This window comes from Elaeis guineensis, chromosome 4 (assembly GCF_000442705.2).
Source record: "Elaeis guineensis isolate ETL-2024a chromosome 4, EG11, whole genome shotgun sequence".
In the NCBI taxonomy this organism is placed as follows: Eukaryota; Viridiplantae; Streptophyta; class Magnoliopsida; order Arecales; family Arecaceae; genus Elaeis; species Elaeis guineensis.
The window spans coordinates 117,871,895-117,890,972 of record NC_025996.2 but is presented as its reverse complement, the minus strand read 5'-3'; the positions used below and the strand labels follow the sequence as shown (position 1 = coordinate 117,890,972).

At 41.2% G+C, this 19,078-nt stretch overlaps 1 protein-coding gene across 3 annotated transcripts in view; it reads left to right on the top strand.

Moving 5' to 3' along the window:
* Positions 1 to 19,078, top strand: part of LOC105042745 (exosome complex exonuclease RRP44 homolog A) — a 50,002-nt gene that overhangs the window by 13,128 nt on the left and 17,796 nt on the right. For all 3 annotated transcript variants that reach the window (XM_029263892.2, XM_010920050.4, XM_010920049.4), the window contains 6 exons: positions 10,515 to 10,755; positions 10,943 to 11,099; positions 11,184 to 11,252; positions 15,454 to 15,579; positions 15,735 to 15,787; positions 16,961 to 17,067. In XM_029263892.2, the coding sequence (XP_029119725.1) occupies positions 10,515 to 10,755; positions 10,943 to 11,099; positions 11,184 to 11,252; positions 15,454 to 15,579; positions 15,735 to 15,787; positions 16,961 to 17,067 (753 nt within the window). The remainder of the gene's footprint in view (positions 1 to 10,514; positions 10,756 to 10,942; positions 11,100 to 11,183; positions 11,253 to 15,453; positions 15,580 to 15,734; positions 15,788 to 16,960; positions 17,068 to 19,078) is intronic.

Genomic DNA, 19,078 nt, shown 5'->3' with positions numbered 1-19,078 from the left:
GCTGGAATTTCAGTTCGAGCTAATGGAGAGGGATGTGGTACTGCTCTATGAGCAGTTTCAGATCCCTCCGACGTTCCAACTGAAAATCCTGAGGTCGAACGATTGATTCTATCAACCACCCCCAGGTTGGATGAGCCTCTATGAGGAATATTTTCGGGCTGGACTGAGGCTTTCCCTTCATCCTTTTTTTGTAGCTCTTTTTCAATTTCTTGAGATGTCGTCGAGTTCGATAGTTTCGAATTCATGGCGGCGTATCTTTGATTTTACCGCAGTGTGCATATTGGTTGGGATTAATTCCAACCAAGGATTGCGGAACTGATACCGGCGGTCGTATCGGTCGGTCGGTGGTATGGTTCGGTATGGTTTCGAACCATACTGAATCGTGGCAAACCGACGAAAGCAAGCGCACCCAAATCGAGAGAAGGAAAAGAGAGATAGAGAGAGAGGAAGGAAGAAAGAAAAGGAGGGAGGGGAAGGGGTCGGTGGGGCCGACGAACGGCCTCCAGCGGATCGTCGTGGCTGTTGGATGGCACAGTCCATGTGCGCAGCTTCGCAGGTGTGAAACAGAGGTGGCGCCCCTGTTTCACGGTTTTTCTTTTTTAAAACTAAAAGTTAAGTGAAGCTGGCAAACTATTTATCGGCTTCACTATTTAAAAGCTTTTAAAAAAAAAATTAAAATCAATGAAGTCGACAATCGGATTGTTGACTTCATTGATTTAATTTTTTTTTAAAAAATATTTTAAACAGTGAAGTCGGTAAATGGTTTGCCAGCTTCACTTAAGTTTTTTGATTTTAAAAAAAGGGGTTGCGTGAACGGAGGCGACAGCCCTGGTTCCACGACCGCGATGTCATCCGCGTCGCTTCCGCCACCCCCTCTCCCGTCCCCGACGAAGCCCGCATCCGTGACCGCGACGTCGCCGCTCCCATCTCTGATGATCTCTGCTCTCTTTCTCGCTCATTTCAAAGCCCTATCAGGTGAACCAATGAGCCATGCGGATGCTTCCGCGGCCCTCCGACGGCCACAATAGGCCATCGATAGCCCCCGACACGACGTCGACACTCCCCCTCTCTTTCTCTCCCTCTCTTTCTCTCTCTTTCTTTTCCAGCATCGATGTTTGCCGTTTTTTATGCCGAAACCATCTCGATTTCCCATCGGTCCGGTTCGGCATGCCCCGAATTGGGATGGTTCTGAGAACGCTGATCCCAGCATCACATTTTTTCATTCTTTTTTCAGCTCAAGAGGCATCCTGGATTACGCGGGTGGTGGTATGAACACCACAAAAGAAGAAGAATATTCGCCCGTTGATCCAGGATGCTCCTTCCACTGTCTACGACTGGAAAGAGTGTTTTCTTTTTGTCTCTCAGACGTCAGGCGAGGATTAGGGGCTTGTCGCCTAGGATGAACCTCAAGAGGTCGTGTTGAAGGAGCCGTCATTGGATCAGCACTTGAGGCAGGAGGCGAAAATCTTGCGTAGCTTTAAGATCCTGACGCTGAAGGAGCTCCTATCGGCGCAAACATTTAATGTCGGCATCAGCTAGGCCGGTCCCCAAGGTGTGCATGGGTCGCCTACCTTAGAGCTTTGTGTTCTCCGATTTTTACTTTACCTTTATGTCAACCACTTGATTGCTTTGGTTGCAGAGATGGATCCGAATTTGCTGAAAAAATTGGAGCAGAAGGCCCACCAAAAAAGGGCAGCAGAGCCTGCGGGTGGCCAGAGCACCCGCATCAGGATTAAAACCCCCTCCGCGCCATTGGCTTCTGGGTTAGAAGGATCTGAATCTCTTCGCGTTGAGGACTTTAGAGTTGTGAGAGTTCAATCCGGCTCGTCTGCGTCGGCTTCTGATGGGGATCGAAGAAGCCAAACAGGTCGAGTTTTCGAAGAAGTAATTCTGAGCTTGCCGACCCCTCAAATTGATTTTTCCCTAAAAGACATGCCAGTCGAGGCGGTCGGGACTTCTGGAACTGTGCTGGCCGGTCTAAAGCTCCAGGCTTCGGCCTTGAAGGATTACAAGTTGGCGCACAAGCTGTTTACCGGGATGCTCCTTCCGACCGATGCAAACGAGCTGCTGCCTACATCATGTGGGGAGGTGAGGAAAGGAGCTATGGAATGCTTCATTCGGATAAGCTGAAGCTCCTGCAATATTTTATTTATTCTAAGAATACGCTTATTTACTGATAAGAGGTTTTTCAACAGCTCGCCCATTATTTGAATGGATACATGGAGCACTCCCGCGAGCTTTCGGCGGAGGCAAGGAAACACAAGACCGATACCGAGATGCTCAAAGTGACGAAGGATAAGGCTGAGGAGGCTGGAGAAGCCTCCATGAGGGCCGATGCTGCTACAAGACGAGTTGAAGATGCCGAAGCGGCCTTGAGAGGAGCTATTGAGAAAAACTCCCGACTGTTAGGCATCTAAGAGGCACAGGTAGTGCGAATAAAGAAGCTTGAGGCTATGTTGGAAAAGAATAAAGCTGCGGCCGAGGCAGCAGAGGAGAAGATAGCAGAGGCTATCTCAAAGGCCGTTGAAGATTTTCGAGCATTAGAGAAGTACCATGACAAGAAAATCGAGTTTGCCGCTGACGCTTATATCGGTGGGAAGCAGTTGGTCCGGGATAGGGTTGCTGCCAAGTATCCAGAATTAAATCTGAATTTTTTGGATGAAGTTTGGGAACCCACTGCAGTCGACGCACCCACGATGGATATTTTCGCACTAGATGCTGCCCCTTAGGCTTTCCGTTTCTTTTTTTTTTTGTACTTGGATCTTTCAAGGTTATTGTAAAAATTTTGAAAAAATGAATGAAGCTTATTTTTCTTCATACCCTCCGCATTTCATTTATGCTCGCATATTTTTATTCAGCATGTAGAGACTAGCTTCGATCTAAGGAACTTAGAATTATCGCAACCTGATTCAATTTTGATCTTAGAAATATAGATGAATCTGTTCCAACTTAAGGGAGATAGAACTGTTCCGAATGAAGGAACTTTGATAAAAACAGTTCTGACCAAAGGAACTCTGGTTTTGAACAAAGAAACTTCTATAGGGTCTGTTCCAATCAAAGGAACTTCTATAGAGACGATTTTGATCAAAAGAATCTTTGTAAAGTCAGTTCCGATCAAAGGAACTTCTATAAGGTCAGTTCTGATAAAAAAAACCTCTGTGAGGTCAATTTTGATCAAAGGAACCTCTAAAAGGTTAGTTCCGATCAAAGAAATTTCTGTTGAGATGATTCGGATCAAAGAAATCCTTGAAAGGTCAGTTCCGATCAAAGAAATTTTTGTGAGGTCAGTTTCCATCAAAGAAACTTCCGTTGAGATGATTCCGATCAAAGGAATCTTTGAAAAGTCAGTTCCGATTAAAGAAACTTCTGTAAGGTCAGTTTTGATCAAAGAAACTTATGTTGAGACGATTTCAATCAGAGGAATCCTTAAAAAGTCAATTTCGATCAAAGGAACTTCTGTGAGGTCAGTTCCGATCAAAGAAACTTTTGTGAGATCGGTTTCGATCAAAAGAACTTTTGTGAGACGATTTCGATCAGAAGAATCCTTGAAAAGTTAGTTTTGATCAAAGAAACTTCTGTAAGGTCAGTTCCGATCAAAGGAATTTTTGTTGAGATGATTCCAATCAGAAGAATCTTTGAAAAGTCAGTTTCGATCAAAAGAACTTTTGTTGAGACGATTCCGATCAAAGGAATCTTTATAGAGCTCGTCGGACAGGAGTTTCAATTTTTCATGCCACTTTTATATGCAAACATGAGTTGATGAATCTACAAATTCATATATATAATAACATGATGTTACAACATCATTGATAATTCATATGCAGGTTGGTCGAATTCCATGGCCTGGGGAGTGGAGTACCATCGAGTTGCTTCAGCTGATAGGTCTCCGAACGTACCACTTCATCCACCTGATAGGGACCCTCCCAGTTGGGTGTAGCTTCCTTTGCTCAGTGGGCTGCGAAACTTCAACTCACCGCAACACCAGGTCGTCAGCTCGAAATTCTTTGGCCTTGATCCGGATGTTATAATACTGAGCCACTTAGTATCGATAGGCAGCCATTCTCACGGCAGTACGTTCCCTGCTTTCTTCGATCAAGTCGAGGTTAGCTCGGAGCCACACTAAGTTGGTATCTTCATTGTACTCCTCAACTCTGAGGAATGGGAGTCCAAATTCTATAGGTATGATCGCTTCAGTCCCAAATGCGAGATTGAAAGGAGTCTCGCCAGTTGGGATCCTCTGGGTGGTCCGGTAAGCCTACAATACATGATGAAGCTCATCCGTCCGTGACCTCTTCTGTCCGATCTAATCTGGCCTTTAAGTCCTGTAGGAGAGTTCTATTGGTCACTTCCATCTCTTCATTTGCCTGTGGGTGGCCTACCGGTGTGAAGCGATGTTCTATTCCATGGCTTTCACAAAATTCGCAGAGTCGAGCACCGTTGAATTGTCTGTCGTTGTCTGTGATCAGCACTTTGGGAAGATCATCCCGGCGGATAATAGATTTTCAAATAAAATCCTTTACTCTGGCCTCGATTATACGGGCCAGAGGCTCGGCTTCGACCCACTGTAAAATAATCGATAGCCATTAAAAGAAACTTGTGCTGATCCGATGCTTGAGGAAAAGGATTAAGAATGTCCATTTTCCATTGAGCAAATGACCAAGGAGCGCTGATGGGAGTTAGAAGTGCTGTTGGCTGATGCTGAATATTGGAATTTCTCTGGTACCAATCGCACTTTCTGACGAAACTGTTTGCATTTTGTTGCATGGTGGACCAATAGTAGTCCTACCGAAGGATCTTATAAGATAGGGATCTGCCCCCTAAGTGACTTCCGCAGATCCCTTCGTGAACCTCCCATAGCACGTAATCAGCCTCAGACGGGCGCAAGCATTTTAGGAGAGGCAGAGAAAATGATTGCTTGTACAGCTTATCATCATACAAAATATAGCGAGCGGCCTGCTTCCTTATCTTCTGAGCCTTCTTGGGATCAAACGGTAACTCATCCGACTTTAAATACTTGAGCAGAGGATCAATCCAGCTGGATTCCTATTAACTTGCTGGACAATAAGAGGCTTTTCGAGGCTGAGGTCTTTAATACCTCGAAATAGGTCCCTTTTTCTAAGTCAGTGGGTAATAGGGCCGCTAGCTTTGATAATGCGTCTGCTCTGGCATTTTTCGTTCTGGGGATCCGTTGAATATCAAAACTCAAAAAGAATAAGGTTAAATCCTTTACCTTTTGAAGGTATCTCTTCATGTTTTCCTCTCGGGCCTCGTATCCGCCTTTGATTTGTCCAACTACCAATTGGGAGTCGCTGAAGACCTTCAGGTGTTGAGCCCCTGCTTCTTTCACGACTTTTATGCCAGCAATCAGAGCTTCATACTCCACTTCATTGTTGGTGACTGAGAATTCGAAGCGTAGAGCATACTCCACCATATCACCTTCAAGACTGGTTAGATAAGCCCGGCCCCTGACCCTAATGAATTTGACGAGCCATCGACATGCAGGATCCATAACTCCTCAAGGTTAGCTCCCGCACTACTTTATTTCTCGAGCTTTTCCCAGTTTTTGAGCTCTCCATTTTTTGAGCCCTCTCCACTCTGAGTTCTGTTCGTTCGGAATGGTGCATTCAAGGATGAAGTCCGCTAACACTTGGACTTTAATGGAAGGCCTCGGACGATACTGTACATCTAACTCTGAGAGTTCTAGAGCCCACTTTGCAATCGTTCCCGAGGTATTCGGATGATGGAGAACGATCTTGATCGGTTGATCAGTAAGCAACACAATGGTATAAGCCTGGAAATAAGGCTGAAGTTTCCTCGCCATGACGACTAGCGCAAAAATCAGCTTCTCCAGCTTGGAGTATTTGGTCTCTGCATCATGAAGGATTTTGTTGGTGTAGTTTATGGGCTTTTGAATCCATCCTTCTTCTCGTACAAGGACTGAGCTAATTACCACTGAAGAAACAGTGGCATATAGCAGTAGCTCCTCACTAGGCTGAGGCTTAGTGAGCAATGGTGGAAAGTTGAGATATTGTTTCAACTCCTCAAACGCTTTCTGGCACTCAGTAGTCTACTGGAAGTCTTTTGGCTGCTTGAGGATCTGGAAAAAAGGAAGATATCTCTCGACCGATCTGGAGACGAAACGATTGAGCGAAGCAATCTTGCTAGTCAGACGCTGCATTTGTTTAACAGTTCTTGGTTGTCATCTCAAGGATTGTCTTGATCTTCTCGAGATTTGCCTCAATGTCTTTTCGCGAGATCATAAATCTGAGAAACTTGCTTGAGGTAACTCCGAAGGCGCACTTTGCTGGATTCAGCTTCATCTGGAATCGGTGGAGGATGTTGAAAGTTTTTTGGAGGTCAACAATATGATCTGGAGTAGCTCGGCTCTTGACCAACATGTCATTTATATATACCTCCATGTTGCGGCTGATTTGATCTTTGAACATCTTGTTCACCAATCGTTGATAGGTAGCCTCTGCATTCTTTAAGCTAAAAGGCATCATTCTATAACAAAAAAGTCCACGATCAGTAATAAAGGCTGTTTTCTCCTCATCTTCAGGCGCCATCTGGATTTGATTGTAACTGGAGAAGGTATTCATAAAGATGAGGAGCTTATGTCCTGAAGTTGCATCCACCAGCTGGTCGATCTGAGGCAAGGGATAGCTGTTCTTGGGACAGGCTTTATTCAAGTCGGTGAAGTCAATGCACATGCACCATTTCTCATTTGCCTTCTTGACTAAGACGACGTTCGCCAACCAGTCTGGGTACTTTGCTTCTCTGATAAAGCCAGTCTTAACTAGCTTGTCCACCTCCTAGGCTATAGCTTTCTGGTGCTCCGTGGTGAAGCTTCACTTCTATTGCTTTATCGGACGACAAGTTGAGTCCATTTTCAAGTAGTGGGACATCATCTTCGGGTCTATGCCTGGCATGTCTGCAGCCAACTAGGCAAAGAGATCCGTATTTTTCTGCAAAAGAGCAGTTAGTCGATCTTTTGTTACCTCGTCAAGGTGTAAGCCGATTTTCACCATCTGGTTGGGATTCTCTTTCCTCAGCGGGACCTCTAGGAGGTCCTCAGATGGCTTGGCACGTTCGTCGACTAGATCATCTTGGGCATCCAGCCCTATTGAAAGTTTGGATTGGGCCTCTGCTTGGGATGGCTGGCGTTCTGCTCAAAGCTTGACAGCAAAATATTGTCGAGCCAGAGCCTGGTTGCCTCGGATTTGTCCTACTCCATTTTTTGTTGGAAACTTCACCATCAAGTGATAGCTCGACATTGTGGCTTTTAAAGTCCATATACTCGGACGGCCAAAGATTGCATTGTAGGCTGAAGGAAGTTTAACCATCAAAAAATCGATTTGGATTGTCGTTCGTTGCGGTGGAGTGCCCACTGTAACAGGTAGCCTAATCATCCCCTCCGAAATCATCGAGCCTCCGGAGAAACCTTGAATTGGGGTATCGAACCTACTCAATTGATCTAGAGTAAATCTCATTTGGGAGAAGACAGTAACACAAAACATCGATCGAGCTTCCATTATCAATAAATACGTGGTGTATATTATAATCAGCAGTATTAGTAGTTACAACCACCGCATCATTGTGCGGGGCTTGCACACCCTCTGCGTCTTGCTCGGTGAATAGAATGGCATCCTCGAGTCCATCCTCAAGCCTCGGCCTCTTTGGCCTCTACGTCTCTGGAAGCTCCATCGATCCAGACGACCCTCCAGTTATCATATGGATTTCTTTTTATATGGGTCGATTTTTTGCTATCACCTATCCTCCTTGTCTCTCTGGCTGTGCTGGTGCTGGCTGCGGCTGAGGCAAAGGGAATGGCTATGAGGCAAAAGAGTGGCTACTGAGCCCTTGGAGGGGGTCATCGCAGAGATGCTCTCTCTCGGATGAAACGGTTCAATCTCCCCTGCGTGATGAGCCTCTCAATCTCGTCTCAGAGTTGGAGGCAATCTTCGGTATCGTGATCGTGGTCATGATGATAGAAGCAGTACTTATTTGGATCGCGGTGCTCAGGTTTTGTCCGCATCCTCGGAGGCTGAGGCAGTTCGGCTCGCACCTCCATCAATACCTCATCCTTGAAAACATTCAAAGGCATATAATTAGTATAATGCCTCGGAGGCAAGAGTTGTCAATCCCTTCTCTAAGGACTCCGAGATCGACGATTTCAAGAGTCCTCATTTTTTCATCTTTGGAATGGGGATCGGGAGCGCTAACGGGTTCTCCCCTCCCACCTTGGAGAGTGTTCCTTATTCTGTTCTACCACAACAGAACTGGCAGGGGTCTCTTCTGCGAAAACCTCCTCTGTACGGGCATACTTCTTTGCATGGGCAGGCATATCAGGATAATCCTAAGGAAAAGTCTTTATCAATGAGTTTTTAAGGTCGTTCTTCAATAGTCCGCCTATCATAGTGGACATTGCGACCAACTAGTCCAGGTCGCAAACCTCCAGGGTCGCCGCATTAAAATGCTGACAAAAGCGTGGATCAACTCTTCCCCTTCTGCTTGATGGTGTGGAGATAGTCGGACTGCTTCTGCTGTCGCCGGCTACTGACAAAGTGGCCAACAAAAGACCGGCGTAGCTTTTCAAAAGAGTGGATTGGGGCTAGTTTCAAACTTGAGTACCACTTCCGAGCTGCCCCTTTGAGGGTTGTAGGGAACGCTTGATAGAGGATGCCATCTGTCGCTCCTTGAAAGAGCAGTGCCGCCTTAAAAGTCTCCAGATGATCGACGGGATCGGCAGTCCCATCGTAGGTCTCAAATCGGGGCACCTTAAAGTGCCGAGGGAGTGGCTCTTGCATTATCCTCGGCGCAAAGGGCGGCTCGCTGTTGAACCTTTCATAAGGCTGCATCGAGGAGGTATTATTGAGAGCATTTTTGATCTTTTTATCGAGTGCCTGGAACCTTCTCTCTATGGCAAGATCCCGGACGGCGCAGGCTTTTGAATGCTGGGGAGAATGGCAATTAGGAGTTGAATCATGTCCTGATTGCGGGCTAGGAGATCGCCACCTTGCTAGTTGTTGGGCTCTAAGATGGCTCTGGTGGGTCTGCCTCCTCTCTGGACTTTGAGGAAGCATCCGTGGCTGCTCAGGTTGTGGTGGTGGGCGGAAAGCCGGATTTAGTGGGGGTGCTGCCGCAGGAGGCGCTGGTGGCGCCGCCGAGGGAAGTACTAATGGCATCGCTGAAGGGGGTGCAGGAGCAGCCTGATCAGGCTGCGGCATCGTTAGCGGAGGTGCAAGAATAGTTTGGACCGTAGGAACGGCGGCTGTCAAAGTTTAGACCTGTTGGAAGAGCAGGTTGAATTGATCTGCCATGACCAGCACGGGATGGGTTAGCAGAGGTGTCTCTATCATCGATGGCTGCACCTGGCTGTTGGCCTGGTTCCCCGCCTGGCGAGAGGTGGTGGCATTGGTGAGACGGGACGAGACTCGCTTTAGTGGCATGATGTGAAGATCATGTCCTTTCTCTATCTGTTACTTCTCTATCTGTTACTGTTTGTTTCTGCCGAGGTCGGAAGACGAGCAACTAGGCCTTGCGTAGTGGTAATGGAGTGACCTGCAAAATAAAGTCCGGACCGGAGGTTTTTGCTTCAAGAGGGCCCTCCGATGCTCAAGTCAGGAATTAGAGAACAATGGAAGCAGCAACTGGTTCTCTGAGAGGAGTTACTTACTTTGGTCCTTGGGGCTTTTAGTTATTTATAAAGGATATGGTTGAACAACAGTGGGAACGTGCGGTTTCGAGGTTGTCGAGCTGTTGGACATGCTGTTAGTGAGCGAGATATTCTAGCCCTTATCTGCTCTCGGGAGATGTGGGGAGTTAGTTACGTCCGGACTTATCCACTCAGGATGAACAGCTACTGCACGTGTTAGGAAACTGGCTGTCCGAGATAATGTAGGAAGCTCACATGTTTGATGGGCCGCACATCAGACTGGATATAAATAGCTCAGCTTCACATATCTCAGCTCGATGGTTGGGTCGGCAATCATGAAAATAGCTTGCTGGCCTAAGATATCCATGATAACACACTGATCTGAGGTATCCACGGTACCACCGTAACAAGTAGGAAGAAGGCCCGTTCTCTAGACACATAAGAGCCTGTCTTGACAATAGAAGATGGTGGTGCATGACGTCAAGCCAGCTTATGAAGAGGAAGAGGCGGGGCTCTCTTTCCTAGCGTACATGGAATGAAAAAGTCTTCACAATAATTCTATGGTGAAGAGGTTAAAATTGTAACAGGTTACATTTCTCCATGGAGAGGTGGTTTGTGTGGTGTTAATCTACATAGTTACATAGTAGAGCCAATTGCAATGGAAATTGTGGAGCCAAAAAATGAGTAGGTTTATGTGTCAATGAACTTGATTTATCTGATTTCTTCTTTCATTCAGTTGTAGTGACATCTATCAAGACTTTGTTGGATTGTGCATGTGTATATATATGCGTGTGCATGCGCGTTCACATTACCTGTCATTATGGTTTCTCTCTTCTACCTAACCTTACACCCTTTGCAGTTATTGTGGATCCTTGGAGCCAATGCCGATGCCTGCGGGTAATGGTGGTATAGCCCATGCTTTATTTGTTTCCAAAGATCGCAGAATTCCGAAGATTCGGATTCAGACTAGACAGCTTGGGAATCTTCTGGATAAAAGGATTGTTGTTGCTGTTGATTCTTGGGATTGTTTGTCTCGATATCCATCAGGACACTATGTGCGGACCATAGGAGAGATTGGTGATCGAGATACTGAAAGTGATGTGAGGCTTTTGGACTTATATTAAATAATAGCAATTTCAATTTTACATCATTTTTAAGATTAGTCTGCAATATGTGCTCATTGTTCCTTTTATGGATTGGGCTGCCACTATCATATGTCATGCAGATGATAGAACAATTATGCATGACTTTTAGTTTTATTGACAATAATTTTCATGCATGAAACAGGTGTTGTTGATTGAGAATGACATAAATTCAAGACCTTTTTCTGCACAAGTTCTTGCTTGCTTACCGCCTTTACCATGGACATTATCGTCTGAAGATTTGGCTAATCCTAATAGACAGGATTTGCGGCATGTAAGGGTCTTTAGTGTGGACCCTCCTGGTATGTTACTGAACTCAGATAATTCTATGTTACCTGTCAAACTCAGATAGTCATATGGTTTTTATGGTCCTGTGATTGTTTCAGGATGCAAGGATATTGATGATGCATTACATTGCACATCTCTTCCAAATGGAAATTTTGAAGTGGGAGTTCGTATCCTTGATCTGCTTTTTGTAACTTCATGAGTGAAAGAAGTTTATCTTTGCGAGTTTGCATGCCCTGAAAAAACTATTGACATTATGTTCTTAGCTTTCCCTAATTATTACTTGTCAACTCAACTAAAATTAGAACAAGCTAAAAGGTAATTCAAGTTTTAAAAGTCCTGGGTTTGCTTGTTTCTGAACGGCACTTGTCTAAGCTAGATTTGATCTAGTTGTAGGCATTACAGTGCTGCCCTGGCCTTATGCTTATGATTTTAAGTTGGCTTGGTGGCATTTTGCAATGTGAGTAAAACAACTTGTTAGAATATTTTCTGAGCTTTGGTAATTCAAGAGAGGATTTGTTAAGTCCAAATGTTTTTTTGTATTTTGTAACTTCTCCATCTTCACCACATCGCTGTTGTTGTTGCTGTCATGTGACCCGTGAAGTTCCGTCCTTCACTGCTTATGCCTAAATTTCTGAGCTGCGCAAAAAAAAAGAAAAATTGTTCATTGTGATATACCTATGCATGCTGTACGAATGATCTTTATTGTTTTCTAAAGCTGCTTTTTTGTTTCATTTTATTTGGGACTTGCTTCGTCTTATCATGGTTTGGCTGAATGTGTTTCATCTGATATGTTTTGAAATTTGCTCTACTGAAATGAGAGGCAAAGATGAAATGCCCACCTGCATTTGGCCTATTTCAGCTCTTTTTGTGCACAAGTATTTTGAAGGAATACAGAAGTTGACCCAGAAAGTAGATTGTACTAACTATCACTTGATGGGTATGAACCCTGTGATGATTCCCTTTTCTTTGAAATATCCATATATCATCTTTCCGGTTTTGGCTGGCTTTCCATCCCGAGCCTTCTGAAACAAAAACAAAATGATGAACACTTTTCCCTCTATCGTTTGGTGAAGATGCTCCAAAACCAATTTAGTAAACCTTATATCTTTAATATCCTTGCTGGGACTAGTCTATGCTGTGAGTAATGCTTTTATGTGTAGCCTGTTGAATCCTAGACATTCTGTGTCTGACTGATCAAGCAGGGTCTTACATCTGATATGATCATGCTGCTTTGCTTCAGGTTTCACTTACCAACATAGAAGTAGCAATATGATAATAAAATGTTTCAAATTGTTTCATGGTAAACCCAGACTGTCCATGCAGTTGGTTTTGGTTACCTGATAGGCTTGATTTGCTCTAATTGTTTACAACTGCAAAATTAATTAGGTGAGTGATCATATAAACATTACTGTTCTGGATTTTAAGGTCTTAGGTCATTATTGGCTTTCCGTCTTAGGTTAACCACCTTTTTGTAGATGTTGACATGTAAAATTGGATGTTGATGAGACAGATAGTCTAAAAGATCTCTGTAAAAGAATAGCTCAGTTTATATGTTGGTTCCTTGTAAAGGGCTTAACCTCCCCTTTAATATGATGCTGCATGAGCACATTGCATCAGGTGCTGCTGCTGAATCTAGTTGGAATTACCTGAATGAGAAAAGTCTGCATGAAACATGGAATTGAAATATGAATGCAACTCATCAGTCTTCATAAATAGATACTTTAAGTCATATTTGTTTTTCTGCTGTTTTACTAAAGTCATTTACATTATTCAATGTTCCCCATAGTTTTAACAGATACATTTTGAAAAGCCTAACTGGAAGACATTTTTTCTTAAAGGCTGCCAGTACCTGATCTGGTGCATATATTAGATGATCGACAAGGAATCAAGGTTATTTGGTACTTTGAGATCATGGCTCGAAGACTATCTCGCTCACTAGATTAAGGACTGTAGAGATCTTTTTACGTTGCTGTGATATAATACAAGACTATTGACATATTTTTGAGGTCAGTAAATATATCTGTGGTTGGCTGTCTAAGTGGTCATTTAATTGTTCGGATAATAATGCTGCTTTGCATTTTGGTGGCAGTATATACATATAGAATCTGTTGTCAGAAACAACAATTTTTTTTCTTTGACGCAACAAGGTTGTATGCACTTCAGTGAATTTGAAACCATGATAGGCCTGATTTGTTTTTGCTGGCTTGCCCTGCTGAGATGGTGTTGCCATAATCTTTTCTGGGAGTTGCTGAAGTTCTACAGTCCAGTTCTTGAGGCTCTCAAAATTTGTGCAGTTTTTTAATTCCAAGAAAAGAATTTTTTTTTTTGTGGTGAGCTGGCAAGTCGGTTGTTGGATCGGTCAACAATCCGGTGTCTCTTCCTTCTTGCTTTATAAGGGACTGAATGATTTGTACATGGCTTTCCCATGAAGGATTCCTTCTCCCCTAGCACAAACTTGATGTTGGTCTGCTGTAGCATAAGAACTTTGCTCACCTGCTCTTCAAAGTAATAATGTTGAAGCAATTGAAGTTACTTAAATGACATTGCTTTGCATTTTCACCAAAAAAAAAAAAAAGACATTACTTTGCAAAAGTTTTGAAGACTTTCTGATGGAACCTAGTAAGCATAGATACTTCAAGTTTTCTTCTATCACCATTTCTGATACTGGATACTTATGGATAGCTAGGATATGTGTTAGATATTTATTCTAAGTTCTCTATCATATGCTCCAGATGCTTCCCAATATGTGTTAGATATTTATTCTGAGTTCTCTATCATATGCTCCAGATGCTTCCCAATATACTAGGGATATGTGCCAGATACCTCTAAAGATGTCTTAGAAGGCTTTCTTTTTTCCTTATGATGAATGTTGACCTTCTAGTAATGGATATGCTGATGTTATTATGTGGAATATGAATTCTAGTCTATAATTTTGAACGATGATTAGATGATGGAGTTTGTGGATGCTGATGTTATTGTTTGAAGTATGACCTATGTAATTGTGACAAACCATCATGATTTATGGTTTTGTATACATAAAGACATGCACCCATGCACACAAACACACGCACACGCACATATGCATGTGCAGACACATCTATTATATAATTTGTTGCCATATCCCAACTTCATCTTATTCTATTTTCTCAAGATTGGATGCATTATCGTGTCCATATTGTGTTGGGTTCATAAGTCATATTGGTGTCCATGCTTCATATATTGCAGTTCTTAGCATCTAGACATGTTCAATCTTGTTTCCTCTACCACGACTGCCAGGTCAGGTACAAATAGCATTTTAAAATCTTCATGCAAAGTTTTATTATAGACATTATAACAGATATGGGTATGAATGCCAGTCCATATCTCTGAATGTCAATGGGGAGTTAGAACTTCAAGGGATGACAGACGTCTTGTCTCCATCTTTGAACTGTTGTTAACACTAATGACATCTTGGCAGAGCCAGTAAATTTATCCTAAGCTTTTGTGGTTGAATGTGTCATATTTTGTGATGTCTTGCTGCTTTATTTTCGATAGCAGCTTGCCCATATAGGAGTACTTACATAACAAGTTCTGGTTGTTCTGTTGACGTTGATATGATCATGTGACTAAGGTTGTATCCACTGTTCGTTAGATTGGACATTTGATGGGTTGACATGTTCATTGGTTTCTGTTGCTCTGGGTCACATTTTTGTTAACTGAGCCTTTCCATGATTGCCTTTAGTCATGTGGCATTGTGACTTCAGGTAACCACCTACTTGCATGCAAAATCAAATGTTGGATAAATACCAAAAATGTAACAGCAATTGCTTCTCTCTATGTTCGTGAGGAGATTGAATCATTTAAGCTTTGCTTTCTTACAAACAGTCATCTTCCCTAAATATGATGCCTGGTGCTACTGTAGTGTGGAATGAGCACAACATGGGATGCACTCCTGAAATTTTACCACTAAAATCAGTAGGAATTTTGTAAATTATATTTGTCTGCTTATCTGGAATGCATTATTCATGTCATGTTCTCTGTGTCTTCCAAATTTTTCACCAGAAATTCCATCAGAAGGAATTATGAAGTCTGCTGTGTGACTTCTGACCTTCCAGCTTGGATCATCTATAAATATCAGGAAGTTTTATGTGTCTGCCTGAGTTCAGACAATTTATTGCATAAAAGTTTATATTCTTGTTGTGACTTTCGGCAACATTATTATCTTCTTTCTGATACATAATTCCAAAGGAACATTTGTGCTTGCATCTTCCTTTTGAGATGCATGTATGTGATCTTTTATCGTGTTGAAATTGTATTTTTGGTTCTTCTGTACCATGGTTTGAGGCTATGATCTTCTTGAAGTGCAAACCCTTAATAATTTTGCATCAGATATTGCTGATGTTACAAATTTTGTTCTTCCTGGTACTCCTCTTGATGATGAGGCTTCACAGAGGGGTACATCCGTTTATCTTGTTGAGCGGCGGATTGACATGCTTCCCAAGCCTCTTACTGAAGGTACACCTTTTGCTAAAGTTTCTCCACGTGTCCATCACGTAGTACGACTCAAAAGTCTTTTCATGGTCAAGTGGATGCTTAAAGATACACATTAATTGTTTGTTGACTTTATTGTGATAAGACAAAGTTGTTCTCCTGTATTCTGTTGTTTGCAGACATTTGTTCTCTTCGTTCTGATGTGGAAAGGCTGGCATTTTCTGTCATCTGGGTGAGTATGTTTCCTTCTTAAAATAAATTTTTGATTTAATGACCTCTCTGCAATCATAATTCTTAGCAAAGTGGCCTTAAATGCAGAATTATGTAGCTTTTGCATCAATGAATTGAATTTTCTTCTGCCCAGCTGTCTGGAAATCTTAAAATGCATCAATTTGAAACTCAGATGTCAGTTTATATATATATATATATATTAAGATTGCAGTACGTGTAATACATTAAGGTCAACCTTTTGTGTTTCAGGTCTAAGTTGACAGGCACACCACAAACATTCCATTATTATAAGAAGCCTCATATGTTCCAATACAATATTGTTGTAGAGTTTATTCTTTCATATGGAAAAAAAATTAATCATTGCTTAGATTATATTTGATTAAACACATTTGGGTACCTCTGCGCCTCCATTAGATTTGTTTGATTTTTGATTGTTGTAATTTCTCGTAATGTTGTAGGTTCATTATTAGGATTTAAAGAAGCTTTCATCTGGTTCTATGCAGAGAAGCAGAAACAAGAAAATATATTTGAAGTTCAGAAATAAGAAATTCAAAAAAAATGTTCATGAAATAATAGAACTCATGAAACATATTTCACTGTCAACTTCACTAATTTTTTGCATTATTGCTATACTATTTACACTATATTAGCAATTAATGCTAATGAAATGCTGTGATTTGGTGGGCATGTATGTTTTTGTTGCAATGTCTGAGATGCATTTCTAACAAATCCATTTGTCCAGCAATGCTAGGACATTTGATTCTAAATATATTAACCACATACAAAACATACATCTCCATGCATGTAGATGTACACACCATGTGTGTAAATGTCCAGATTTTAGGGATTTGTAGTGTTTGACACCTGTATACAAAGTCACTATGGGATACTTATCATACTAACCATATCATTGTAAGTCAGTTTAACAGCATGGAATGCATGTGGCTCATTCAATTTATACTTGGTGCTTCCTTTTTTTTTTTTTTTTGTGGGGGGTGGGGGGGTGGGGTTTAAGTCTCCAGTTTATTTCACATATATCAGAAGTTTGTGTAATCTGGGATGTCATGGCAGTTTATCGTGGACAAAACAATCTAACAGAACCTACTTGAGTCATTTGGGTGGATTACTTTCTGCCAAAATTCATAGTTGATATCCTGTTTTCTCTGAATGACAGGAAATGACACCTGAAGCAGAAATTATATCTACAAGATACACCAAGAGTGTAATAAAATCCTGTGCTGCATTATCTTATGTAGAAGCTCAAGCCAGGATGGATGATTGGTGCTCTACTTTGCCTTCTTTCTGTTCATACCTCTATTTCAATTTTATAAATGAAAGCTGCTTCTTTTTTTGTTGCTTATTTATTCTTATATTGGATCCGATATAGTATTCAAATTAGTATTTCTTTATTTGTCTGATTTTACATGTCCAAACTAAATCTAGAACTCATGTAGATCTCTGAAAATTTGCAGCTAGTTGAAGACACATCTGCCATTCAAAACACAAGGAAGCCGCATATAATCCCTTGAATGACATAATCTGAAAATTTGTGATGCTTCCCTGTGAAGCAAAGCTTAAGAAAAGAATAAGAAGAATAAGAAGGAGATGTGCTATGGAGACCAAGACATATGACACAAATGAAAATGTGCCTATACTTCAATTTTCATTTGAGTCTTCAAAATAGTTAGTGAAGAGAGATCAACAACCAATTCTTCCTCCTCTATCATCCTCCTTCACTTTATCTATAAAGATGAAACTAATGTCAGAAAATTGACATGCTTTCCACAAAAGATCTACATAGAGGTATTATAATGAATTGATGTTGTAACTGAAGTACCCAATCCCGAAGGCACATAATAGCTTCAACAATTTCTGCCTTAAGAGTACTCCTAAATTGATCCAGCACTCTTCATGTTGCACTAAAAGCAGATTCTAAAGCAATGTTGAGACAGGGATAGCAATAATATCTAGAGCCATTTGAACAAGTTCAAAAAATTTGAATCCATTAGCTCATCACCAAGCTAAAATATCTAGAGGTTGTTTTCTATCTGCACGAGTCTCGTCCAAATACATGTCTAGTTGAGACTAAATTACTTGAACAAGAGAACTATGACTAGAGATAGTGTCATATCCTACATTAAATGCATATTAACAAATTAAAACTTATGGTTTCTATTTTCTAAAATGATATATACATACATAAATACATACATACATACATACATACATACATACATATATATATATGTGTGTGTGTGTGTGTGTGTGTGTATGTATTTATGTGTGTGTGTGTGTGTATGATGTGTGTGTGTGTGTGTGTGTGTGTATATGTATATGTGTGTATATGTGTGTATATATATATATATATAGATATATGTATGTATGTGTATGTATACACACACACACATATATATAGATATAGAGATAGATACACACACACATACATATATATGTGTGTGTACATATACATACATATATATGTACACACACACACACACACACACATATATATATATATGCATATATACATATATACGTAAATATGTACGTATGTACATATATACGTACATACGTAAATATGTACGTATGTACGTACGTGTGTGTACACGTATATATATACACACACACATACATACACGTACACATATACATGCATATATGTATGTATACATGCATACATGTATGTATATATATGTACACACATATACATGCATGCATGTATGTATGTATGTATGTGTGTGTGTATATATATATGTACATATATATACATACATTATACATGCATTTACATGTATATGTGTGTGTGTGTGTATATATATATATATATGACTAGAATCAGGTCGATCAGATTTGGACTCAGATCTAGTCTGGTCAAAATTCTATAATAGAGGTTCTACATCAATGATCCAAGCCGTTGAATATAATCTACTATCTCAAAACTATTTGCACATAAAAAATCATATGATTTGGAGACACCCCTAGTCTATGCATCAAGTAGTCAATTTTATTTAGGCTATTCAATTTTTGACTACTTGATGTATAGGCTTGAGGTTTTCAAATCATATGATTTTTGGTGTGCAAGTAGTTTTAGGGTAGTAGATCACATCCAACAGCTTGGACCATTGATGTAGGATCCCCATTATTCAATTTTGACCTGATTGGATCTGAACCCAAATGCAGTCGACCTTACCCAAGTTTACCCCCATATATATATATATATACACACACACACACACACACACACATATACATATATTTATATATGTGTGTACTTGTGTATCTATACATACAT